This window comes from Coccomyxa subellipsoidea, assembly GCF_000258705.1.
Source record: "Coccomyxa subellipsoidea C-169, whole genome shotgun sequence".
Taxonomy (NCBI): Eukaryota; Viridiplantae; Chlorophyta; class Trebouxiophyceae; family Coccomyxaceae; genus Coccomyxa; species Coccomyxa subellipsoidea.
Window position 1 is genome coordinate 2,664,252 of NW_005178041.1, and position 24,451 is coordinate 2,688,702.

The window sequence follows — 24,451 nt, forward strand, 5'->3', positions numbered from 1 at the left end:
ACAGCTTGAGACACACATTACCTGGGCAGGGTCCCTGCTTGCTAAGCACTTCATCCATGAGAACGCACACACAGCAGCATTTGCAAGCAGTTGACTTGATCCGCACCATCAGGACAACAGGAAGAAGTCCAAAGCAAAGCACTTCTGAATGCACCACACGGAGGCTAGCGTGCCATCTACAATGAACATGCTGGCTTCGACACCCAGGCCTTCTGCTGAAACCTGATGGATTAAAAAGAGCAGTTCATCTACTACAGCCATACGCAATCCCAGGTGCTGCAAAGACAAGCAAGCTGGAAGGGACAGTCAGTATCTGTGCTCTCAGGGCAAATTACCTGGCAGCAATTTTGTTCCTGCCTGTGCCATGCGTCAACTGTACATTGCTTGATGTAGAACAGCAACCCCATGCGTGTTCCTTACTACCCCACAATGGAACTTTAACAAATGGCCGCAGATGTCCATCAGGCTGCAAGCCTGAATCCTAGGTTGCTTGTGAGGCGATGAACAGCTGCTTAGAGGCAGGCACCCTAGGTGGACACGAATTGTTGCCCAAGAAAAAGCTCGATCATGAAATCAAGTCAGAGCTGGAAAAGATCCCGAGCAGCATAAAGCAGGGATTATGCACAGCCATCTGCGCATCTAGCAGCAGTGACTAACCCTGCTCGGACAACATGTCCTGTGAACCACCGAATATTACCCCAAGATATTTGCTTATAGACTGTCTCTTCCTGGGCACGGCAGCCTTCAATCGGACACACAGATACACCACCAAGTCATTACCACAATCACCTCATTTTACCCACACCAAATAGAGCATGATGGACGCTAGATCACTGCTGGACACTGCTGATCAGGCAGGGATCCCCCCAACAATGGAGAGCCACCCGCTCTTCTCTCCACACATGCTCAACTGCATGGCAGACCCTGTTTAGCCAGGCAGTCTACGGCTGCAGTACTCTGGGGCGACACATCCAAGGAGCACCAAGGATGGAGGCTACCACGAACCCCGTCAAAAAAGACGTGCGCTCCCGCTTTTATTTCTTCGCACAGAAGTGTGCTTGTAGACCAGACGAAGAAACGTTCAGGTGCCGAGTCCCTATGCCGGCATTGGTGAGCAAAAGACATCAACAGATCTAGGCACACCACAGAATAATGCTGGTGTCCTCTACTACCTCACCCTCGCTCAAAAGTGAATCTGCATCTTATGGCTCCGCCTCCTGGAGCCTCTGATGCTTGAAATTCCTGAGCGCCTGATCCAAGGCTGCAATACTGAGCGCCTGTTACACTGTCAATAAATTGAGAGTCTTGAGCCCAATGGAATGTTCCGCCACGTGTTATCCTGAGGAGGCAGCCCTCACGGCACAATGCTGGCATGTGTGCTGTTCTTTCCTGGCTTTAAACCATCTGCGGTGAGCTGGAGGCGCTTAGGGCAAGCGGGGGCAAGATGCTGGCACGGGGGAAAATTGGCTGACAAAGCTGTTTCATCCAAGTGAAACAGGGCTGTCAGAGCTTGGCTTGCTTCAGTATTATTCAGGTGTCCCACAGGTGGCCGAAGACGTCGCCGCCGGTGCGCGAGGGCGGCCCAGCCGGGGCAGACGGGCACTGTCGGGCGTCGGCAGCGCTGGTGCGCATGTTGTACAGGTTGAGCATGCTTTGCGATGGTCCCAGGCTCCCTCCTGCACCACACACTCCCACGTCTTTTTAATCGCACATTACTCATGCATGTGGCACGCCCCTAAACCCAGCATGCACCTTCCTTGGGCCCAGCAACGCCAGGAGGCATTCTTCAGTGGGGCCCAAAATTGCAAGTTAATTTCAAACCTGGCCTGTGTTGGGCCAGGAATATTCTATCTCAAGAGGGTCCTGGAGAGGCTGACGGGGACCGACAGGAGGGTGGGATGGCTGCGCACCGGCCGAGGCGGCGCGGAGCAGGGCGGCGGCGTCGTGGGAGATGAGGAGGTCATTGGCGCTGGAGTGGCTGCTGTCCTCGCTGGTGGAGTAGATAAGCTCGCGCAGGGCGGCCGCCGTCCCCTCCGATGCGCGCGGCGTCGTCATCGGGGTCAGCCGCGGCGATGCGCGGCCCGATCCCGTCGTCGCGCCGCTGAGCGCGCCGCTGAGCTGGCTGATCAAGCCCTATGAACACCAGACAATAAATGCTTAACGCGCAGGGCTGAGCTTGATTGAACATGTCAACTTTGCTTGCTTGCTCTCAGTGTCAGGCACCACCGCGGCACCGAGCTGTCTGCGCAAGAGGGAAACATCAAAGGGGGAGGGCATGTGCTCATGCGGGCACGCATGCATGTCCTGCAAAATAGAAGTAGTCCGCGGGGAATCATGCGAGCGCACCTGCATGTCCTGTGTGCCGTTGGGGGTGTAGATGGTGCTAGCAAGGCTGCTGTTGCCGCTGAGGAAGGGGTCCTGCAAGAAGAAGGCGCTGTGGGGCAGGCTGCTGGCGCCGTGCACCAGCTGCCCGCTGGCTGCCAGGCGCACGCTGGCCGCCAGGTCAGCGCTCGTGGGCACGTAGGCGGCCGAGGGCACCGGCATGCCCGCCGCTGCATTGGCGGCCGCCTGGATCCTGGCCTTGCTGATGGCTGCCGCCCTGGACATGGGCAACGGCGCTGACATGGGCGCACCCGGGGCCGGCTTGCGTGTGGGCTGCAGCAGTGGCTGCGGACGGTTGGGGAGAAACACGCCCGTGCCTCCAGAGATGGCGGCCGCTGCACAGCAGAGCAGACACTTCCGCTGGCAACAGAGTTTTAATGGTGGAGCTGATGGCAAGGCACAACCCCCATCGCAGACATCGGTTGAAAGGAGAAACATGGGGAGGGCAGCACCTGCGATCTGCTGCTCAGCCGCCGTTTCAGGGGCCGGGGAGGGACCTGGCGCCTGGGCAGGTTGGCCCTGCGGCCTTGGCCCATTGGGGCGATTGGCGAAGGCTTGACCGTTCCTGTAGGCGTGCTGCCTGACCCCTCCACGGCGGCCTCTCCTGCAGAAGTCAAAAGCAACGTCTTTTGTACAAGCTGCTCTTGCATTGGGGATAGTTATACCCAAGCCAGCCTGATCAAGGCACATGGCGCACAAGTCAATGAATTGGGAGATGGTGGGCCATGTGGGTCAGGCGGTGCACCTTCTTTGCTGCGGCTGCTGCTGCGGCTGCGGCCTCAGCGCTGCCAACTGCTGGGGCAGATAAAGTTGCGCTGCCTGGCCCTCTGCCTGCAGTGGACCCAAGGGGGCGTTCCACAGGGGCAGAGAGGCAAGAAGCGCCTGGCGATCGTCCTGGACCTGGTGGGTGCGAAGGTTGTGAAGCGCCGCTTCATACAGCACTTCAGCCTCCAGGTACTGCTGCTGCGCCGGCGTGAGACCCTGTCAACCCCAACGGGCAACGCTCAGGTTTCCGCATTGGCGTCAAAGGAGACACGGACGCATACATGTCGAGACCAGTCCAACACCAGGTAAGAGATCCGTATTGCCATTCAATTGGCATTGCGAATCAGGCACCATGAATGCTGATCTCATGGTGGGGCTTTGATCCAGTCCACTGTAGACACAGCGCATCTGGACAAAACACTGATAGACAAACCACTGATCAAGGTCTTTTCGGTTACAAAGCAAGGGTGGAGGCCATTTGGTTCAGCCAAGGTGTGCGAGAAGAACGGGCAAGCACGCACCCCTCCGTTGCAGTCGCTCTGCAGCGCAGTGTTTACAAAACCATTATTGAAACGCGATGGAAAGTCGTGCGGGTTGACGAGCCCGCTCTGTAGAGGGACACTGGAGGCCTGGTGGAGGGCAGGATGGACGCCAAGGGCAGCGAGCGCCTGGTCGTGCGGATTCGCCACGGTCCTGAGAGCCGTCTCAGCCATGGCGGCCTGCATGTAGGCGTCGTGCAGGGAGGATGGCATTTTAGCCCCCGCTGGAGCAGCCTGGAATTTTTTTTTGGCCGCAACCCGCACGGCGTGGGCGACTTGGCGAACCAAAAACCAACCGTAATACGATACCACAATCCTTCCTTCTATTCTAACCACCTAGAATGCCAAACGATACTGCCTTAAAAATACGACAGTCTCCTCCGTACGGGGTTGGACACTTCAGCAGCAGTCGCCACAGGGCCTATCAGGCACGGGAACCGCTCTGTGACAACCAGGACAGGTACGACCGAGACTGGGTGTGGCGCACTCGCCGATCTGAGCGACTGCGAGCGCAGATGCCGATCGGGTTCTGAGCCCTGCGCATCATCTAGGGAGTCCGTGGACTGTTTGTAATGGCCGTGTATAATACAGGGGTACTGGGATGGGGCTCAGCAAGAAAGAAGAAAACCTGCAAGGACCAGTTCTGTTGATGGAGGTGCCACTAGCTTTTTGGTAATTTGCTTACTTTGACATCTGAAGAGCTTGCTACTTTGAATTGAATTGATGCGCATGCACATACCTATGACCCAGAGAACGCATTAACCGTCTATGGCAAATCTTGATGCAATTTTTAAAATTTAGTAAAGAGAGGAAACTGCTTGACATTCAGCAAAATCACGATCACCATATTGTGATCAAGAGAGTGATCGTCCACTCCATTGTCTGTGCCACAACGGCTAGTTTCGTGACGATAGAACTTCCTGCGCGTCCTGCAATTGAACTTGTCTGTGCCACAAGTCTGATGGCGTGTCTGCGTGTCTGCGCCACGCCATCAGACGATGCATCAGTTGCCCGCGGTCGCGATGCTGTACAGCTGCGTCTGCAGGCTGCCCGCGGGGGCGCCCTGCGCGGAGTAGGCCTGGCATTCCAGCGAGATGTCCAGGCAGCGGTGCTTGTCGCTCCGCCCGAAGCTCAGCCGGCCGCGCAGGCTCGCCGCACCGCCCTCTGCTGCTGCGGCTTGGGTCTGCAGGAGCACAGGCTCGCGCAGGGTGAGGATGGTCTGCGCCCAGTGCGTCTGCTGGGTGAGCGGTGAGGTGGACAGCAGCCCCGGCTGCTCCTTGCAGAACCTCGCGCTGAACTCCGTGTCAAACCACAGCACCAGCGCGTGGCACTCTGCGGCCGCCCCCGTCGCCTGCGCATTTGCACACATGTACATGTCAACATCGAGCTGCTCTGCGCACACAGACAAAGGCACCTGCTCCAAGACAGTCAACAGCCAAGGACAACTTCAACACTGCGAATGGAGATGCTGAAGGGGTCATCAGGCCTCAGTGACAAGCCTAATCTGGGCCGCTCACCGACGGCGCTGCCTCGAGCACAAACTCTGTGCTGAACTCGGTGTCGGCGGCGCTCATGGTGGCAATGTCAAACGAGCGCAGGCAGCAGGGGGCCGTCAGCAGGTGCCGCGCGTCCACAGGCGCCACAATGGCGTCCTTAAGAGAGGCCTCAAGCAGCAGGTTCTGCACAGGGCGGTAGCTGAAGCCGTAGACATCGTTCCAGAATTCCAGATCCAGCGCGCCTGCGCCGGCACCTGCCATGTGGATGGACGCCAGGTCTGGCAGCACGGCTCCCCCGGGCTTCAACCACCTGCATTGCCGCCCAGCCATTAGTGCAGAACCTTACACTCTCTAAGCCTGATGCCTAAAACTGCACAATTCAGCTGTGCAGCCACTTGAAACTGAAAAGGCAGCTAAATGTTGGTCCGCTGCCTCAGGGAGCAGCCCACCTGTCGCGAGCGTAAATGACAGAGTCCAACATGGACTCGAAGAAGAGCGCGTAGCCCATCCACTCTGACACAATGACGTCCACCTGCAACAAGTTCATGAACGTCTTACAAGCGAAAAGTGTGCACGTGCTGGAAAGTCATTGCACTGCTGTCAACTCAGCCATATGCATGCCAAAATCTAGGTGGCTTGTGTGCGTCTCGCCTGCGGCAGGGAGTCCACGTCTTCCATGCGCGCAGACACAATTGTGATGGGGCCCCCGCTGGCGCTGTCCAACTTGTTCTCAGCCACAATGCTGCGCGCTTGCTCGGCCATGCGCTTGCTGCCCTCCACAGCTGCAGCACATCCACCACACCCTCCCATAAGCTCTCCTGACAAATTACATCACTATGCTTTGAACAAGACGAGCGTTCAGAAGTGTCACAAGTGCAGCACCGTGAGTAAAGTGCCTGTTACCTGTGATCTGGGCAGCCCCGCCGCGCGCAGCAAACATGGAGAGGATGCCTGTGCCGCAGCCCACGTCCAGCACTGCAGCACCCTTCATGAGCATTGGATTGCCCTCGAGTGCCCGCTGATACGCGTCCGTCCGGACCTGTCATTGCAATCAAACGTTCGTACAATACAGTTGAAGAGGCCACACAGCAGGCCCCAATCTGCCCTTCTGCTTCCAGCAGTGAGAGAGTTGTCATAAAATGCCATGCATTTGTCATGTGCTGAAATGCTTGTCATGCGTTGTCCTGCACATGTGATGCAGGTTTTATGCGGAATTTGGGCAGCAAGCGCGCCTTGTCGGAGATCATGGTGCGGTGGATGTCAAAGTGGCCGTAGGAGTCAAAGTAGCTCTCATCGGCACGCTCCACGCGCGCGTCCCGCATCGAGCGCGGCCGGCCGCCCCTCGTACGCATGCTGATGTGAGTGCCTGTGGTGCTTGCACCGCCATTTGTCTTCGCGGCCCCTCTGTCACCCAAGTCCATGTCCCCCAGAGCCTCCAGGCCTGCGCCCCCCTGCAGCAGCCTGGCCCAGCCTCAGACAGTCTTGCTCATGCCCACCCAAACGCTGTTGCATGCTGCGGCGGCTCACAGCAGTCAAGAGTGAGGGGACGGTGAGAGGACATGCCTGCAGCTCATCGGCCACCTCGGGGGCCATGTCTGCCAGGCACGCCTGCTGAAGAGCAGTGCGCAGGGCTGCATTCTCCTGCTTGAGCTGTTCAAGCTCCACATTTGTGTCGGTTGTACCTTTTGAAGGCGCCGCCGGCTCTGGCATTCTCTGCCTGCAATTTGAGAAACGGGTATTCTTCTCACACAATGCACAACTCAACCAGATGCCCCAGGCATTGTCACAGCAGCGCGTTGAATGGGTGCATATGAATCCAATTTTGCGAAAGCAAAGCATGTCGAATTTCTCACTGCGAAGGATCCTCTGAGGTGTTGAATTCATGGCACAACAGGCTGTCGTTCTGGAGTACTGGAAAGAGGTATTTGTCATCGTCCCAAGGCTTCTCAGGAGTGCTCAATGCCGCTGCAAGGTCGCTGCGTGGATCGTGTTTCTGCTCAACAGCTGCTCTTATGAAGTTGACACATTTGATGACGCCGTAATCATCCAGTCTTGCCTGCAGAGGAGCATTTGCTCAGGTAGTACTAGACACGTAAAAGGAGACACATGCAAAATCGCGGGGTGTTGCACAGCCATTCCAATCTGTAAATCGTCACGGCAAAGCCTTGCCTTCTTCACATATCGATGAAAGTCGAAGCCAAAGTGCGTGGCATCGTGCTCCAGTGCAGCCGTCACGCTAGGCAGCAGATCGTCACTGAACAAGCACTTTGCGGCCTGCTCCTCCTCGATTTCATCGCCTGAATCTGTCTCCCAATCCCCCTCGCTGTCGGCACCCTCGTGCTGTGCCATCTCGTAGTCTTGTACAGACGCCATTGGTGAACGTATTTCACAACTTTCTCTTTGAGCACTTTCAAGCCTGGATTTCTTTCAAATTGACATGCATCACACCGTTACTGAGACTAGAAATGATTGGTTGGACAAAATCTTCAGTTCAGAGGAGTCGTCCGAGGAACTGTAAAGAATTTGCACGTGCGCACGCGCATGCGGGCATGTTGCTGACGTTCCAATATTGACAAGCGAATTGGGAGCTCAGGAGCAAATTGATCAGAATAATTCAGAGAAAAATCGTCTAAGAAATATTTTCTTTGACCATTTGTGCCTGAAGTCTAGAGAGCTCCTTTCTCGGCCTTTTACGCATCTTAGGAAAACAAGATGAACAAAGCAGATATAGCAGCACTGACCTCCTCTGTTCAAAGGTGTTGACAGCTTGATACATTATGTTGAGCGCTTTCCACTTTGCAAGGTGGTTGTGATGTGGCTGGTACTCTCCCTCAGCATCACGGATTGTGCTCATCTCGATGCTCGTGAACGAGGTTCTGGAGTTTCAATCGCTGGGACATGAGCTCCCAAACAATCATCAGGACAATTCATCAATTCATAGTTGAGAAACTGAGCAGACGTCATGTGAAGCATATGCAAAGCTGAGGAACGATGAGTGACTATGGGCAACCTTTGGCCCGTTCATCACGAAAGGCTCCTCCCCTGGGAAGCAACCGGCCTGACAGGGACAATGGCAGCGCATCCACCTCAGGCCAGCCACTTGAGCAGGACATTCCAAGGGGACAGCCCCTTTCGAGGGACAGCAAGAGGGGCACACCTCTGGCGAGAGACAGCCAGGCAGGGGCGCCAATGAGGAGTACTGTGCGAGGCAGGGACGCCTCCGAAGCTGCATCGCCTATGATGAGAGGCCAGGCACTTGCGAGGGAATCTTCGGGCGGGCAGCCTCTGGCGCAGGACTTTCCACGCCGCGGGCAGGCACTCACAAGGGAGCCCCCAGCAGGGCAGTCTCTTGGGCAGGAGAGTACTCGCAGGGGCCAGCCGCTGGGAAGGGACACCTCTGGGGGACAGGCACTCTCAATGGAAGGCCCACGCAGGAGCCAGGTGCTGCAGCGTAATAGCCAGGATGGGCCGCTCTCGGGGCAGTCGCTTGGGCAGGATCTGAAACGGGGGCAGCCCCTTGCCAGGGATTTGTCAGGGCGGCAGCAGCTGGGTCAGCAGCGTGGGCAGCAGCTGACGCCCAGCGCAGGCCAAGCACTACAGCGCAAGGCGCAGCAGAGGCAGACGCTCGCCAACGGCCGCGGCGAGCAGCTCAGCGAGCTGTCCTTCGCCTCGCCTAGCCAGGGCCAAGCTCTTTCCAGGGAGGTCACTCGCCAGCAGGCACGCTTCTGCCCTCCGTCCTCCTTCCCATCCATTCCCTTGCTCAAGAATCTGGCTTAGTAATGTACCAAGAAGGTGCCGCTGGCTCCCCCAAGCCTGGACTATGCTGAATGCTCCACTGTGACTCTGTGCCTGGTTACCCCTGGGAAGTAATATACTGGACCCTGGAGCACAATGACGAGCTTGACTTATTACACATCAAGGGACACGAAAAAGATGTGATGCTGCTGCGCTGGCAGGAGCCGACCTCGGAGCAGATGAGCAAGCAGGCGATGGCGATGGGGGGGCAGCTGATGATGCGAGCCGCGGCAGCGCAGCAGACGAAGATGGGCGGGCGCCCGGGAGCCGACCGCGCGCTGCTGCCGACGGCGGCCGTCACACTGGACACCTTCCTGCACGACTTCAGCGTGGGCAAGCTCATCAACAAGCTGGCTGACCTGGAGCAGCACAACCTGCGCGCCCAGATCGCCGCTGTGTCGCGGCCGCAGGCGCAGCCGTCCGCCTCGCAGGCCGCCGCCAAGCCGCCGACCCCCGCCGCGCTCGTGGCCGAGCTGCAGGTTGTCGACAAGCTCCTCGTCAACTTCCAGCGGTGCGCCCCAGCTCCGCTCCGCCTCATTCGAGGAATTCCACTTTCTCTTATGCGCAACAGGAATGTTGCGGAGGCGTTGCGGCGTTGTGTTGGTCAGTGCAGTATCAGCCAATTTTTGCAGGCTTTCACCGTCTGGTAGGGCACTTGGCAGTTTGCTTCACCTGCATTTTCTGCCTTCATGCAGCCCAGCTGAGCAAATTGCTGGTGGCGCAATGAAATGAAGCTGCTGTCTGGGATTGTGCAGGGCGGAGAAGGAGATGGGTGATCTGGAGAAGATGGTGGACCAGAAAGTGCAGGCGCTGCACGAGAAGTTACGCGGCAAAGAAGAGGAGTTCCAGGTGTGCCACTGACTCGTCCTATGAGCTGGCACTCTGCACATATTGGGCTGAAGCCATCTGCACATGCCAAGATCGCTGAAGACCACAGTGTTTGGGGTGGAGTTGTCTGTGCTTGTCGGTTGTGATAGGGCAATGAGTGACAAGGATGTATGGCTGCAGGAACAACTGGAGGCGATGGAGGTGGGGCTGGAGAAGGCGCAGAGCACGTTCTCACAGCTGGACGCGCAGATGAGCCAGAGCAGCCAGACGGCCGCCAAGATTGGCGACCGATTGCATGTGCGTGTCTCAACCTCCCGTGCTTTGTACTCTAATTCATTCTAAGGCTCCAGCTTGACCACTAGAACTGGCAACCATTTATCACAAGTTGACCGCATCAGGGAAGCAAAGACATGCCTGGTTTGGTAGAAGGTCACTGTGACAGACAAGAATTGCAAACGCACGTCCACCCCGTCCCTAGTTTTTTTGTAGAAAACATAGATGATCTGAAGATTGGAGGATATGGGGCATTTGATGGGCGCTGACGCATGCTGTGGGTTGTGTGTCAGAATGCGGAGGGGTTCAGGAAGCGGGCGCTGGAGGGCGTCAAGGTGGTGACCTACCTGCAGGAGTTTGCCAACGTGGCCCAGCTGTCCGAGCTGTCCGAGCTGTTCCAGGACGACAACCGCCTGGCAGAGGCTGCGGTGCGCGCTCTGGGACGGTCCACACACCTTAATGCATATCTGTCATGTGGGAGGAGCATGTTCAGGATAATGGCATTGCCGACACCTGCCCGGTGTTGGAAGGCAGGTCCTCCAAACGATGAACATGAAAGCCGGGGACCACTGAACGTCTAATCTTCTGATGACCATGGGGTATGTTGGGCATGCAGGCTGTGACGCGGCACATCCTGACGATTGGGCAGGAGCTCACTTTTGCAAAGGAGAGGGTGGCCCTCCTGGACGAGGCCCCCCGCAGCAGCGGGCCGGGCACGCCTCAACCGGTGCGCCGCTTGGGGTTCTCTCACAGTTGCAATGCTGAGCTGGAGCATGCAGTGTCCAGCTCTGTCCCCTCTACTGGCCCCCTGATCAGCGCATGACCTCCAAGTAGATGTTGGGAACCAGCCTTCTCGTGCGGTGCCCGGAATCTCTACTATGGCTGATGTCTTTATTTTAAAGGAATATCCCAGAACTGTTCCAGGATTGCACAACTACAAATGACTGGCAGGGGCTTGACAGACACGGCACGTTTGTCAGAATCTTGCAACAATACAGGGCCTCTACCTGCAAAATCAACAGTGTGTCTGGCGCGTGCAGGGGAGCATAGAGCAGGCGGTGGCGCAGGTGGAGGCGTTCCGGGGCCTGCTGGAGCACCGCGTCATTGCGCGCTTCGACGCGGCCGTGGCGGCTGGCGACCTGGGCGGCATGGCCGAGTGCGCGCGCATCATGGCCGAGTTCCGCCAGGGCGAATCCCAGCTCGTGCAGGTGTTCACCGTTAATATCCTCCTTCACACGACTCTGCAGGCGTCTTTCAGCCGCTCTGACGGCTTTTTTGAGGGATTTCACCCACACCAGTGCCTGTGGTGGTGCATGGCCAGAGCACCCTGACGTGCCTGTGCCTGCCAAGCTGTCTGCGGCTAAAAATGAATCAAGGTCTGCGGCTTCATGCTTATGATAGAGTTCTGCGCCTTCATATTGAGCGTTTTATTGGCAATGCAAACATGAGTGGCCCCGCCAGGATGTGACGGCCCCTGCTCTTGTGTGCGCAGCGGTACATATCGACGCGGCCGATGTTCATAGACGTGCGGGAGCTGTCGGCGGGCGCGGCTGGCGCGCAGGTGACGGACGCGACGACGGCCGGCATCGCCGTGCGCGACCTGGGGCAGCTCTACAAGGGCCTCTTGGCGGCCGTGAAGGAGGAGGCGCTGGTGATGGAGCAGGTCTTCCCCTCCCCGCGCACCGCCCTCATCATCTTCCTCCAGCGCGTTTTCGAGCAGCGCGTCCAGGTCTGTACCCTGCCTTTCCTTTCCTTTTTATGTGTTGAGGATTTAAATACAGACCTGGCAGTCGCATGCACAAGTGCTTTAATCCTTTTGCATGAAAGCTCTCGATATAAAGAAGCCATTGCATGCACAAGCGGTTGGATGCTTGGAGATGGACGCACTCAATCATAAAATTGCGGTTGCATGCACAAGTGCATGGATGCTTTTGCACAAAGCACTCGATATAAGAAAGTTGCTGTTGGATGCACACAAGTGCTTGGATGCTTTTACTGGGAAGCAATGAGATGTCCCCGGCTTCTGTGCACTCTTGGCAAAGACAGTCAGGACAATGTAAGTGAGCGGGCAGTCCCTGAAGTAAATTGTCACTGTTTTCACATTATGAGGGACAACAATTTTGTGGATGAGCAGGCGGCTGTGGACCGCATGCTGGTGGTGCATGCGCCCAACGCGTCGGCCGAGGCGCGGCAGCAGCACCTCAAGCTGCTGGTGGAGGTCTACAAGCGCACGCACGCCCTTGCAGAACAGCTCCAGGTGCTAGTCCCTGCCATCTTGTTTGTGCCCTGGCTGCCCTGGCTGCCCTGCATCACTCACGATGGCTCCAGTTATTCCTTTTCTCCTCTTCACATGAATGGCATTACAGCGCCCCATCACTTGGCCATATGGTGGCCCGGGAGACGTTTGCATTGTGTGTCACCGGTGTATCTCCGGGGTGGGTCAGGAGGTGGTGGGGGATGGCACGGACGTGATGGAGATGTCGGAGGGCGTCTTTGCGGAGGCGCTGGCCGACTACCCGGGCATGGAGCTGGCCTGGCTGCAGCTGCTCTACGACAAGGCTGCGCAGCAGGCCGAGGCAACGCCTACAACGCTCTCCATGCCCTCCGTCCTCCTCTCTGGCTTCCGCTCCAAGGTACTTGGCTGATGAGTGCATGCAAGCTCACCCAACAGCTGTCATTTCACCCATGCTGGCGTGCAATGAATTAGGGGTCCCCTACCTGCAAGCACAGCGGCCCTTTTATGATCTGGGCGTTGCTGCATTATCAGTGTGAATATTTATAAAGTGCAGTCCGGGATGGCAGGGAGTGAACCCCTCATGGGCTGCACTGATTAAAATGTTGCAAAAGTGGGACTTGACTGGAACCTGCATGTGGGTGCAGACGCAGAGCCAGGGGGTGTCGCCGGAGCTGGTGAAACAGTTCCTGGACTGGAATGCGGAGGCGGCCACGCGGTGCGAGGTGCTCAGCCCCGCGGGCGCCGCCCCTGCCAACGTGCGAGCGCTGTTCCACTCGTCCACCGTGCAGCGCGCCTGCTCCGGCTGCCTCCTCGAGCAGGTCACGCCTACCCCATCCCAAACATGTCAGGCTGTTTACTCTTTTCCTTCCCCTACTATGGCCATGTCTTCTCCACAAGGCATCACGTTCCTTCTGTCATGGTTGAGGCCCTTTTCGCTGCATCACATATGGATTCACTTGCGACAGTACTCCCCTTTTCCTGTTGGTTGAGTTCTCCCAATTGGTTGAAGTCTTATGAATTCAAGTCTGTGCTTCGAGCCTCTGGCTGCCTCACGCCTGAGATATGTCTGCGTGCTGCAGGTGGCGAGCCACCTGATATCGGGGCTGTCGCAGGCGGTGCAGGCGTGTGCGGCAGCCAACAGCGCGACCTACGGCATGCAGTCCATCACCGCCCCCTCCCGCATTGCCATCACCAAGGCCGCCTACGCGGTGCGCCCCCTTAGACCTTGCAGTTCACATCGCCGCGGCAACATGCAGCTGGCTCCTCACACTCTGTAATCGTGCATGCCTGCACTCTTGGTGGAAAGCGGGGCTGTCCCAACTGCCAGACACACGCCCGCTGGACCCCTGAAGACTCCTGGAAGCCGCATAGCTGCATGCATGGAGACGGCCTCAGTGGCGATGGTGGGGATTAAAGGCGGCTGGACAATGGATGAACAAAAGAGTTCAGATCTTTAAAGGGACAAGAAGTGCCCCCAGGACTGTCTTCAAGCATCCCTGCTTTTGATGTTATGCAATAGGGTGCCCTACTTGGAGGTCATCCAAATGCTCAGGGTTTAGAGGAAACTAGAGGTAACTAAAGATCCTCATCCTGCCTGGTTGCTTGTTTATGTCCTGTTCACTGGTATGAGCAGGTGGTGGAGGGGAGCGTGGGCCGCGTGCTGGAGGCGGTGGGGGCGGCGACGGGGATAATCCGGGCGCTGCAGCAGCACTACGCTCGCGAGATTGAGCCGCGAGTGGAGCCTGCGCCCGTGGAGGCGACCGCGTGCGCCACCGGCCTGGCCGCCCTCGTGCGCGCCGTTGAGCGCCAGGTCCTCAACGCCCTCCAGGCCGCCCTCACCTCCTTCTTCCAGCAGGCGTGCCCCGCCACCTTCCCTCCTGCCCACCTGCAGACTTGACATGTTCAATCCACATGGCTGTGCTGCTGGTGTGCCGGTTCATTAAAAGCCATCTGCCGCGCTGTGCCGCGCTGTGCAATTCTGCTACTGCTCCTGCCATGCTGAGCCATGCTGTGCATCAACTGCCACGGACCACAGTGAACCTTTGCCCGGGCACGCCAAAAAAGCCGCTCAACCAAGTTCTTTAAGGGGGTGCGAAAGTGCGGCGCGCTCGTCTGTGAGTGGTGGGAGTTTTGTCAGGATCATATGCATTGTGAAGGTAGTGGATTGCGGAGGGTTAGATTAGGCGCAGGGTGTGTGAGAGGGTATTGCCTGCGCAGGCGGATCGGACGCTGGTGGCGGAGCAGCGGCGCACGGACTTCCGGCCGCCGGAGGACGGGGACACGCCGCAGCTGGACCGTCCGACGGAGGCGTGCGCGCTCGTGGCAGCTCTGCTCTCCGCGCTCCTGCGCCTGGCCGCGCAATCCCTGCAGGCCTCCAACCTCGCCTCCTTCGACACCGAGGCGCGCCCCTTCGCCACCCTTGTGGCTGTCTTATTTGTCAGAATCTCCGAATGGTCTACAGCTTCTAATCTGTATGTGCGTGTATGCAAATTTTTGCAGTCTGCGGGAAGGGCATGCGGCCGCCTGCAGTCTGAATATCTTCAGGGCGGTCACGTGCAGTGGAGTAACCTGTTGCGCTGCATGCGGCTGTGGTTGCCTCGTGATCCGTGCAGCAATGGTGAGAGTGGGGATGGTGTGGGGCTGCAGGTGGGCAGGCGGGCGCACGCGTTGCTGGTGGGGCACATGCAGCGGTACGTGTACAGCGCGATGGGCGCCCTGCGGTGGAAGCGGGACGTGACCGAGTACGCCGACATCCTGCGCAACTCCCACTCCCCCACCACCAACGCCCAGGCGCGCCGCAAGCCCGGCCTTCACCAACATCACAGTCCCCGGTCCATTCTTAGAACAATTATTGCGCCCTCTCCGTTTCTCTTGGCTGCTAGTGCTTTTGCAACCTCTCTGGTACTGATCATCTTCTATACCACCTGTCGCTTGGACAGCTGTCGGTTTGAGGGATCAAGTAACTAGCGTCCCTCAAGGTCAAGCACAAGTGCTCAAGGTGGTGCTCTGTTATGCCTGACTCCTGAGGGGTAAACGCGTGGTTGCTGCGCAGATGGAGGACTTGGCGGCGCTGGTGAACATTCTGCTGGTGTCGCCGGACAGCCTGATCGGGCTGGTGCAGACGTCGCTGCACATGTCGCACAAGCAGGCGCTGCAGTACATCCGCCTGCGCGAAGACTTCGCCACCGCCAAGGTCGACGGCGTGCCTCTCGCCAAGATCTTCTCTCACGAGTGATCATGGCACCTCCTGGCAGCACAATCGCCATGATGCTGACACACATGGAGTTGACCTCATGACGTGACACTGTGGCAGTGCTAGCATTGAGGGTCACTGAGCAGTGGACAAAACTATCTCTTGTCAAAACTCAAACAATTTGTCCAAACAAGCTCCCTGCCAATGTCTGTTTGATCAGTCAATGTTTACTGGGCCACGGGCAGCTACAAGTAAGATTGTAGTCTTGCATAAATAGATAATTGTCTTGCAAGGCAGGTGTTCTTTGGTTGCCGTTCAGGAATTGTGACTCAGTTCAGAACTCTAAGGCAGAAGGTTGAGAGCAAGGTTGAGTTTAATTTGTACCATGTGCCTGGATAACGACAAAGAAGAGTTGAGATCAAGAGGGTTGCAAAGACAGTGTCTTTTGATTGATAGAATGCCAATTTGATTGATGTGAGTCGCTGCTGTAATCGCTCTCTACTTTTAAGGTATCGACAAACGGAGATATGTTTGCTGAAGCCCGGCGATCAAATGTTGTCCATTCCCTACAAACAAAAGGCTTTCTTCTCTTCTAGCTATAGATAGAGCAGCTCTTCAAACCATTTCCTAAATGTCCATTCATGTCTAAAGTTCCAGCTTCTTCTCTACGGGTTCATAGGATTGGGTTCTGAGGTTCAATTGACCAGGCAAATCATGTACACCCTGGTAAGGGGAGAAGGTCAGACAACAAAAAAATGACCCAGATCAAGCAAAGCAGGCCCACACCAGCAGTGTGACACTACGCAGGTCAGCACAGTGACCAGCAAATTAATGCCAGCAGGCAACTTTAAACCAGGAGAGAAAATGCAAATGTACAGCGGCGGCTGAGAGCGTGCAGCATCAGCCCTTGATGACGGCGATGGGTCGCAGGCGCACAGTCTTCTTGGAGATGCCGGCTTCGTGGCAGGTGTCCACAACAGCGCTGACATCCTTGTAGGACTCCGGCGCCTCCTCCATCACCAGCTTGGGCGACGCCACGCGGATCGAGATGCCCTTGGTCTTCAGATTGTCAAGCACCTGCGCGCAGACCCAATCCCCTTGCTCTCCACACTCTGAGCAGGGACTGCCCTGCTACCCACTGCTCAACGCTCCTGCAATGAATCCAACAGACTCCACATCGCAGCCAAAGGTACAGGATGCCTGAGCCAGTGGCATGGCATGCATGGGGGCCTAATGTGCATATATTAGTGAGCATGTGAGTATAAAAGTGTGCAGTCAGCCAAGAAGGTGCGCATGCCTGTGTGTAGTCCAGTGTGCGCCTGGAGCTGTTGCGGCTGGCCGCCCTTCCCGCGCCGTGGCACGTGCTGCCAAACGTCTCCGCCATGCCCCTCTCCGTGCCTGCGCCAACCCAGCCCACATCATCTCAGAGTGTCCCCACCATGACGCCCACTTCATGCATGCCTGTGAGACCATTTTCATACTCTGCAGGCTAGTAACAGTGCTGCAAAACACAAAACAATCACACAATCAGTTAAGCATCCTTTGGAGAAGAGGCGGAAACTATGGGCACAGGTATGAAGACGGGTGAAAGGCAGGGGGGCAATGCCTGTCAGGACGTAGGAGTGGGTGCCCATGGTGCCGCCGATCAGGACGGGCTGGCCAATCATCTGGTAGTCAACGGGGATGAGCGGGTGGTGCGGAGGGAACGCGCGCGTGCTGCCCTTGCGGTGCACCAGCAGCCTCTTGGGCACGCCGTTCACCAAGTGCTCCTCCACCTGCGAAAAAATCACGCTATCATCAAATCTTCAGATGTCCATCCCCCACAATATTTGTTAATGCCACGTTTGACTCCTTTGGTCTCCTGCACTGCCCATGGTTCAAAACGTTGAAGTTGCCTCTAGGTGGCCCTCTCGATATATATAAGAATGAAGCCTTGTCTCAGCAGCTCTTCAGGTATGTATCGACAGTGTGAGAGGGCATGGATCTATCAACCCTCATTGGGAAGCAAATGTGGGATAGCAGAAGAAGAGCGCACCTTGGCGATGTTGTGGGAGACGTCGTAGACGACGTGCATGTCCAGGTCGTCGGCCTGCTGCTTGAAGATCTTCTGGAAGGCCTGTCGCACCAGGAAGGTCATGGACGAGCGGTTCACCCAGGCAAAGTTGGCCGCGCACGCCATCCCCGCCAGATAGTCCTGCCCCTCCTGCATCACACACCCATAGCCATCAGCCGTCAGCACAAGCTGTAGCATTGTCCACTCTGCTGCACTACAGTAGCCATCAGCTCCCATCCTTTTGATTGACCTTCATGCCTCCTGATGAACACAATACTCCAGAGTGCTCTTTTCTGTCCGAGGGGCTTCGGCTTCCTCCGCTATGCATCATGCTGCTAGACAGCTGCTGGTCACATGCTATCGCTCACTGTTTGTGTATGTGTGTGGGTGGGTGGGTATGAGGGAGCTATCATCTACCTTGGAGTTGATGCGGGTGCAGGCGAGCTGGCGGTCGTTGACTATGATGCCGTCGCGTGACATGGCCTTGTCCATGGTCGTCAGCGCGTCCGTGGCCACCTGGTGGCCCAGTCCCCTGCTGCCGCTGTGCAGCATTATGCACACCTGTGCGCACATGCCGCCACATCAGCCCCTCCTCAAGCATCAGAGCGTGCAGCAGTGACAGCTCGCATAGAGGCAAGCAGCATGTGGCCAGCACAGGGACATGCATGCATTATATGTATGCATGGATGTTGCATTTGGGACTTCTGAAACCTGACACCATACACGCAAGAGTCGTGCGGCCTGGCAGGACGCGAGCATGCATGCATGCATGCGAGATTGCACATGACACATATGAAGCTGCAGGGAAGGAGAATGGCATGCGCAGCACCTGGCCCTCCTGGTCGATGCCCATCTTGCGCGCAGCCACCTCATCAAATACCTTGTCGATGACCTGGATCTCCGCATAGTGGTTCCCGCCGCCCAAGGTCCCCATCTGCGCAGCAGGCCCACCATGTCACGCTTCATGCATGCATGGTGTGTCTTGCTGCTAGCACAAGCACGATGCCCTGCTTATTGTCCAGCTTGCAAAATTAGCCAAAATGAGGTGACAGCTGAGATGCTGGAGCGGTGTGTTCACCTGCGGCAGGCCGCGTTTCTTGGCGCGCTGGCTGACTTTGGAGGGATCGGCGGACAGCATGCGCCCATGCTCCTCGCAGTGGTCCTTGTCCTCCGCCCAGGAATAGCCCTGCACGCCCATAGCCGCTCACACGCTGCACATAGCACGCCTCCTGTCCACTGCATGCCTTCACAACCCTGCCGAGCTCCAACATACACACTTGACTGGACTACAGAAATGCATGCTTCTGCTGAGAGTGTTATGGTGAGGACACTAGGAGCAGGGGAGTGGAGCACCTCGCGCACAGAGTAGTCCATGCCCATCTCGAGGATGGTGTCCAGGTCCTTGGTGTTGGTGGCGATGATGCCCTGGGAGCCCACACCCACTGGAATATGGTCAAACAGCGCCTGTGCCAGCTCCTCCTTCTTGTCTGCCACATCCGCCTCCGTCTGCCAGCCATGCACCGAGCTTTCAGACCTTTATCTTCCTGCTAGAGTGGTCTGCATGTGCCTGGTGGGCATGCACGGTGACTGATAAACTGAAGCATGCATGTGATCAAGGCGCACCAACTTGGTTCGTATGAGGCGCACGCCACAGTTGATGTCAAAGCCGACGCCCCCTGGTGACACCACTGCCTCCGGGTCGGACATGTCGAATGCTGCCACGTTGCCAATGGCAAATCCGTATCCCGAGTGCATGTCCGGCAGCGCAATGGACCTCTGCAGAGCAATAGGAAACTTCATGAGGCTGCTTCAAATGCACCAAAGTATGCACAAGACATGTCAGATTAGCACACCGTTGCTGCAAGGCTCATGCAGGTGCAAACGTACCTGGACGATTCCTGGCATTGCCGCCACGTTTGCCATCTGCTTGACAGCAGGGAGGAAGCCTCCTTGGCCTCCAGAGCTGGAATAGGCTTTGAGCTCGTCGAAAAGCAGTCCCTCCAAAGCACTGTTGACGTAGCAAATGCCTGGCACCCTCATATTGGGCACAAACCCCATGGCGATCTCATACTGCGTGGGGTTGATGCGCTTGATGAATGTCATTTCCTGCACATGACATGCCGGGTTGGAGTCAGGCGGAAGCTTTGGATCAACCTCAGTGAGGAAGGAATGGTGAGTCCAGGAATGACCCTGACACTGATGCCACAAGCCACGGCCAGATAAGCTGGCGATACCAGCTCTAGAGTGGAGCTTCGTCGGTATGCATGAATTAATAGCATCACACTTGATCCCTTCAATGATCGAGCTTCCAGCAGGCAGACCAAACACTAGTGGTGAAGCTTCAGCTCACCTCGTGAAATCTGCGCCGCTTGTCACCCATGCTCGGCAACCTCCTCTCCTATCCGATGAAACTGATAGGTAAGAAAAATAAACCTTGTTATCACGCTGAATTTTGTTAAGAAAGTGGCGACTTCTCGCCTGGGACAATGGAATGGCGAAGCTGCCGGCAACTGCCTTCCATAGACGCTGAGATCCGTAAAAGCTCTCTGTTCCACGGCGTTCCTTGCAAGAAAATCTGTTGCAGATAAAGCCTCTCGGTTTCAATTTGACCGGGCTCGCTTGCAACTGGATCCCTTTTTGAGCTCGGATCGCAACTCCTGACCTGACTGGGACCTGTTGTCTATTCGCGAAAAAGTTGCACAATGTCACTCGCGCAGTCGAGCAGAATCTGCCTAGCTTCCTCGGGCGTTCGCGCCAACTCAGCCCAGCTGAGGAGCAGCGTTTCCCGCATCAATGTGGCTTTCTCCGGCAGGTCTGCATTGCCGCAGAGGAGGAACGCAAAGCTGGGTGGGTGCTTCCTGTCCACACGGTGTGGCATTGCGCATCCATCTCGTCCGAGAGTCCTTCACTGTTAGGGGCATAGAGATAGTGCCTCATACAAATGTTGCAAACGCGTCAGAAATTCCCCATGTGTTCCCATTAATTAAGGGGGTTGACTCGAGCTTTATCAACTCGTCGTTGAGCTTGAAATCACTGGTTCGTGTATTCATCACTTTGATCCTTTGAGCATCGGACGAGACATTCATTATAATAAAGCTTTCATTCTGTGTACTTGGGTCTTTATATATATTCCGGTCGTCCCTATGCACAATGGAAAGACATTCAGACGCCCGTCCTTTCTTGTTGTAGGTAGCAGGCTGATCACTCGCGCTGAAACGAAAGACGTGGACTTTGACAGCCTGCTCTCTGGCTTGGCTGACAAGGTATGTATTTGTAGATTTGTCGAGCTCTCGCGCATACATTTACCGCATGAAGTGCAAGACGTCTGAGGAAGCTGTGTGTGACTGTCCCAGTTCGAGAAGAGTGACAAGAAGGCGGCAATCGTGGGCTGGACAGCTGCTGGCGTTGGAGCCTTCTTCATCACAGAGTGGCTGCTGCACCTGCCTCTCCTGGATGCGGTGTGTTGCTTTGTTTGAATGCTGGACAAGGCATGCACTGCAGTAGACGCAGCTGCAGGACAAGCTATGTCAGCCGGTGTGAATTGCTGCATGTGCTTATTTTGTGGAGATCTGACAAGCAGTGTGTGCGTTGCATAGCTGCTGGGCTTCCCAGTGCAGCTGATTGGCGTGGCTGCTCTGCCATACTTCTACGTGAAGTATGCTGTTGAGGGTGACAGCATCGTGGATGACTTGGGAGCTGCTGCGGTGCGTTCCAATAAGGATTCTATCTGTTTATTACACCCTGAAAAGTACCTCTAGATGACTGTAGCTGCTGCATACCATGCGCGTTGCATGCAGCTGGCAAATGAGGCAGGCACTGATCTTCGTTCGCATGCCTTTCCTTCATCCGATCATGAGTCATCAACAGCTTCTGATGGGCACTGCAGAAAAAGGTGACCAAGGAGCTACCTGGGCTGGAGTGAAAATTTCAGCGCTGTCATCTATATGAACGTTCAGACACAATATTGGAGTTAAAATACATTTTTGGAAAGGTGTGGTGAGCGAGACTTGCATGGATATGAGAGGAAATATCACAACAGTGTAGCATTGTGCTGGGAGAGAAAATGAGCAGAGAGCATCTGGAATACATATCAACCATTTTTTGACACATTAGAAGTAGTCAAGTCCTGCATGATTGCTTGCAATTGGCAAGGGTATGAGAAGAAATTTGTGGACATGTTACTGCCATGGTAATGTCACAGCCATGTTGGCTGGTAATCTGTAATAGCTAATGCGCTTTTTAATTCAAGATACAGTGCTTCAGCAAAAGAGTAGTGAGTCTGACGGCCGTACCATCAAAGCCTCTGCCTTACAGCTATGAACATGAGCTCATCAGCAGCTCACAATAAAATATAAAGGGACTCCTTGACAGCATCTTGTTCCCAGCACTTGGCTCACAAGAACGCTGTCAAGCATAAACTTCATCAAGATACAAAGACTAGGCACAAAAGACAAGCAACAGCTCGACAAAATACATTCTTCTCATCAGTCAAAGCGTATCTAGTCAAAGATGTCACATGTCATGATCCAAAGGGCCCCATACGATCAGACAAAGGAGGCAGAGTTAAGTCAGAATTCTTGCAGCCCTCTGATTGTGCAGAGAACACAGCTAATACATTCTGTTACAAGGGCAGCTGTGCGGCCACTTGCGAAGCCTTGCAGGGAAAGACCCATCATCCACGAGCACCCAATCTGCATCCACCTAATCTAGTGGTGCCCATTCTGCTGCATTCCCCGGATCTAGTGAAGCCCAACATGCAGCAAGCCCTGTCACTTCTTGCCCACGGCGTTGGCGGGGACGTAGGGGGTCCAGTGCAAGCGCGAGACATCAATGCCCATGACCTTCTTCTTGTCCAGGATGCGCAGGTGCTCCTCGATGACTCGCTGGGTGACGCTAATGATGTGATCGCCCTTCCAGTACTTGATCAGGTTGAGCACCTCCAGCGCGCGCACGATGTCATCCGTGCGGATGGCCGTCCTGTCGCTGATGTCCTTGATGCTGAGCTGGCCGCGGTGGGTGTACAGCAGCTCCAGCACGCTGCGCTGCCAGTACGACCGGTACGACACCTGCGCGGACATGCCGCCGCCCCGTCAGCTTGCTGGCGCTTTCAACCTCTGCAGGGCTTGTGCACACAGCAAGCAGAAGCAAGCTGCAAGGATGAGTCTGGCAACTGTGGGACTGAGCATATCTCATGGCCAACTCGTGGCCACATCCAAGCAGGCAGAAGGCATCAGTATAAAGGCAGCAACAGTCCCTTGGAAGAGCCTGGGAAACGAGTCTGGAGGGCTGTTGTCACGCTGGGGGGCACCTGGCCGAGGTCTGACAGGGGCCGCTCGGGGGTGCCCACTTTGCACTCCTTCTTGGAGAGCTCGTAGGAGAAGGCAATGAGGAAGCGGCCATAGCCCTTGCGCTGGTACGGCGGCAGCGTCAGGATGCAGGCCAGGTTGTACCCCTCCACGCTGCACTTCTCCTTCGAGAAGTAGCCAACGATGTGGTACCTGCCACACCAGAAATATTTGTTCAGCACAAGTCCCAGGAGGTTTTGGTAGAGAAGTGGACGGTCAAGGGCTTGAGGAACATCAGCGCTGAAGGCAGGAAACATGCTTGTGCTCACCCTTGCTGGTCGCGCTCGCAAAGGATGTAGAAGAGGAAGGGGTCCACGTCATAGTAGAGCGTCTTGTGGTCCAGGAAGAGCTTGGATAGCAAGCACAGGCTCTGGCAGTACACCTGCAGGCAACACGTGTCAGATTGAACTCCAGCTCCTCTCAGTATGAATCAATGCCCGGGCAGTGCCATTTCCCCCCGACCAGTGTCTCATTGGCATGCCTGATGTCTTGCATTCGCCCAGTACCAAGGCTGCTAGAATACATTTTCTCATGCGCAGCAGATACAGGTCATCCGGATGGCGCTATGTAATGTATCTTTTCCTGGCTGCCCACAGCTGTGATTGACACGCAGCACAGAGGCACTGCGCGCACCTTGTTGCGCTTGCCGTCGACCTCGAAGACGGCGATGGTGGGGCTGGTGGCTGCGCTGGAGGGCGGCTGGCCGCGCTCGCCCCCCGGCGGGGGGGACCGGTAGATCTCGTCGCCGGGCGGGTGGCGCAGGTCGCACTTGGCGCTGTGTCGCAGCAGCGTCTTCTTCTTGCCAAAGTACTTGAGGCAGTACTCGCACAGGTACAGCTTCTCCAGGCTGTTGTACGGCTCCGGGTAGGGCGAGTAGTACCACGTGTCCATCTGTAGCAAGCCAGGTGGGACATTTCAATGTGATGACAGCAAAGGGCGTGGCACTGATGTGCATAGTGCGTTTATGCCCCTCCTCCCCACCAGGTGCTCTCCTAGAGATGATACCAGAACGCCTATCTCTCAGAGAAGCAAAGCACGTTTATCCCAATGTTGACTTCAAAAGATCTTAGAAGGACATGAGCTCACCTCGTACTTGCCGACCTCCACTGCCTGGATGTTCTTCACCTTGGTCTTCTCCTGGTGCTCCTTCTCCAAGTGCTGATCGATGGGAGCCAGGTCGTTGATGTCCTGGCTGACATGGTTTTGCTCATCATACCGCCGCTTCAGCCTTCGAGTCAACTTCTGATCTGCTCCCAGCTCCCTGCAATAGATCCATTCTCTTCAATCTGTACAGTGCTTTGTGTGCTGTCAACAAGCACTTTGCCAGCCTTTTCCACAGGTATGGCTTGTCATGGACAGCGGATTCTCACGTGGTCAATGATGCCATAGATGAGAGCCGTGGAGTGAGGACATCCATTTGATCGACCAGTTTGTTGACGAGGGGAGCCAATCTGCTCTGCTGCACCCACTCATCAAGCCGCTTGTCACCTGGTTTTCAGCACAACAACAATTGAGCTGCTGGCATCTGATGCCTGAGGCAGTGCAT

At 56.1% G+C, this 24,451-nt stretch overlaps 7 protein-coding genes across 7 annotated transcripts; 3 read left to right on the forward strand and 4 right to left on the reverse strand.

Moving 5' to 3' along the window:
* Window positions 1-214: 214 nt before the first annotated feature.
* COCSUDRAFT_32271 (hypothetical protein) lies at window positions 215-1,339 on the forward strand. The gene has a single exon (XM_005651265.1). The coding sequence runs from the start codon at window positions 501-503 to the stop codon at window positions 654-656; it is 156 nt and encodes a 51-aa protein (XP_005651322.1). The 5' UTR covers window positions 215-500; the 3' UTR covers window positions 657-1,339.
* Window positions 1,340-1,530: 191 nt separating this feature from the next.
* Window positions 1,531-3,899, reverse strand: COCSUDRAFT_39771 (hypothetical protein; the record flags this gene model as incomplete). The annotated part of the gene is made up of 6 exons (XM_005651266.1): window positions 1,531-1,676; window positions 1,911-2,133; window positions 2,347-2,717; window positions 2,835-2,986; window positions 3,128-3,363; window positions 3,669-3,899. The coding sequence occupies 6 exons, from the start codon at window positions 3,897-3,899 to the stop codon at window positions 1,531-1,533; spliced, it is 1,359 nt and encodes a 452-aa protein (XP_005651323.1).
* A 790-nt stretch (window positions 3,900-4,689) lies between these two features.
* Window positions 4,690-6,504, reverse strand: COCSUDRAFT_12072 (S-adenosyl-L-methionine-dependent methyltransferase; the record flags this gene model as incomplete). Its single annotated transcript, XM_005651267.1, has 6 exons — window positions 4,690-5,037; window positions 5,204-5,492; window positions 5,632-5,735; window positions 5,852-5,964; window positions 6,086-6,221; window positions 6,373-6,504. The coding sequence occupies 6 exons, from the start codon at window positions 6,502-6,504 to the stop codon at window positions 4,690-4,692; spliced, it is 1,122 nt and encodes a 373-aa protein (XP_005651324.1).
* A 2,095-nt stretch (window positions 6,505-8,599) lies between these two features.
* Window positions 8,600-15,549, forward strand: COCSUDRAFT_39773 (Sec10-domain-containing protein; the record flags this gene model as incomplete). Its single annotated transcript, XM_005651268.1, has 16 exons — window positions 8,600-8,884; window positions 9,139-9,488; window positions 9,733-9,826; window positions 9,986-10,102; window positions 10,372-10,506; window positions 10,695-10,805; window positions 11,119-11,286; window positions 11,571-11,807; window positions 12,213-12,335; window positions 12,523-12,711; window positions 12,959-13,132; window positions 13,394-13,522; window positions 13,948-14,124; window positions 14,532-14,735; window positions 14,961-15,145; window positions 15,342-15,549. The coding sequence occupies 16 exons, from the start codon at window positions 8,600-8,602 to the stop codon at window positions 15,547-15,549; spliced, it is 2,886 nt and encodes a 961-aa protein (XP_005651325.1).
* A 409-nt stretch (window positions 15,550-15,958) lies between these two features.
* Window positions 15,959-20,035, reverse strand: COCSUDRAFT_46227 (UPF0027-domain-containing protein). The gene is made up of 11 exons (XM_005651269.1): window positions 19,911-20,035; window positions 19,448-19,666; window positions 19,184-19,336; window positions 18,914-19,066; window positions 18,639-18,746; window positions 18,390-18,494; window positions 17,978-18,121; window positions 17,543-17,710; window positions 17,114-17,282; window positions 16,805-16,905; window positions 15,959-16,584 (listed from the first exon to the last, which is right to left on the reverse strand). Exons 1-11 carry the CDS (start codon window positions 19,938-19,940, stop codon window positions 16,408-16,410), a joined length of 1,527 nt encoding a protein of 508 aa, XP_005651326.1. The 5' UTR covers window positions 19,941-20,035; the 3' UTR covers window positions 15,959-16,407.
* A 176-nt stretch (window positions 20,036-20,211) lies between these two features.
* Window positions 20,212-21,801, forward strand: COCSUDRAFT_64655 (hypothetical protein). The gene is made up of 5 exons (XM_005651270.1): window positions 20,212-20,407; window positions 20,750-20,823; window positions 20,914-21,018; window positions 21,157-21,264; window positions 21,447-21,801. The coding sequence occupies exons 1-5, from the start codon at window positions 20,263-20,265 to the stop codon at window positions 21,480-21,482; spliced, it is 468 nt and encodes a 155-aa protein (XP_005651327.1). The 5' UTR covers window positions 20,212-20,262; the 3' UTR covers window positions 21,483-21,801.
* A 49-nt stretch (window positions 21,802-21,850) lies between these two features.
* COCSUDRAFT_21888 (histone acetyltransferase) lies at window positions 21,851-24,147 on the reverse strand. The gene is made up of 6 exons (XM_005651271.1): window positions 23,992-24,147; window positions 23,636-23,796; window positions 23,539-23,593; window positions 23,175-23,287; window positions 22,869-23,058; window positions 21,851-22,626 (listed from the first exon to the last, which is right to left on the reverse strand). The coding sequence occupies exons 2-6, from the start codon at window positions 23,794-23,796 to the stop codon at window positions 22,330-22,332; spliced, it is 816 nt and encodes a 271-aa protein (XP_005651328.1). The 5' UTR covers window positions 23,992-24,147; the 3' UTR covers window positions 21,851-22,329.
* Window positions 24,148-24,451: the final 304 nt, after the last annotated feature.

Coding starts and splice junctions, on each gene's coding strand:
- COCSUDRAFT_46227 (XM_005651269.1), bottom strand. CDS start 19,940: ATGGGTGACAAGCGGCGCAGATTTCACGAG. Junction 19,667..19,910: donor AGCGGCGCAGATTTCACGAG/GTGAGCTGAAGC, acceptor TGTCATGTGCAG/GAAATGACATTCATCAAGCG. Junction 18,747..18,913: donor TGGACTACTCTGTGCGCGAG/GTGCTCCACTCC, acceptor ATGGGCGTGCAG/GGCTATTCCTGGGCGGAGGA.
- COCSUDRAFT_32271 (XM_005651265.1), top strand. CDS start 501: ATGAACAGCTGCTTAGAGGCAGGCACCCTAGGTGGACACGAATTGTTG.
- COCSUDRAFT_64655 (XM_005651270.1), top strand. CDS start 20,263: ATGTCACTCGCGCAGTCGAGCAGAATCTGCCTAGCTTCCTCGGGCGTT. Junction 20,824..20,913: donor TCTCTGGCTTGGCTGACAAG/GTATGTATTTGT, acceptor TGACTGTCCCAG/TTCGAGAAGAGTGACAAGAA. Junction 21,265..21,446: donor ATGACTTGGGAGCTGCTGCG/GTGCGTTCCAAT, acceptor TGGGCACTGCAG/AAAAAGGTGACCAAGGAGCT.
- COCSUDRAFT_21888 (XM_005651271.1), bottom strand. CDS start 23,796: ATGGACACGTGGTACTACTCGCCCTACCCGGAGCCGTACAACAGCCTG. Junction 23,288..23,538: donor TCGACGGCAAGCGCAACAAG/GTGCGCGCAGTG, acceptor TGTTGCCTGCAG/GTGTACTGCCAGAGCCTGTG. Junction 23,059..23,174: donor TGCGAGCGCGACCAGCAAGG/GTGAGCACAAGC, acceptor CTGGTGTGGCAG/GTACCACATCGTTGGCTACT.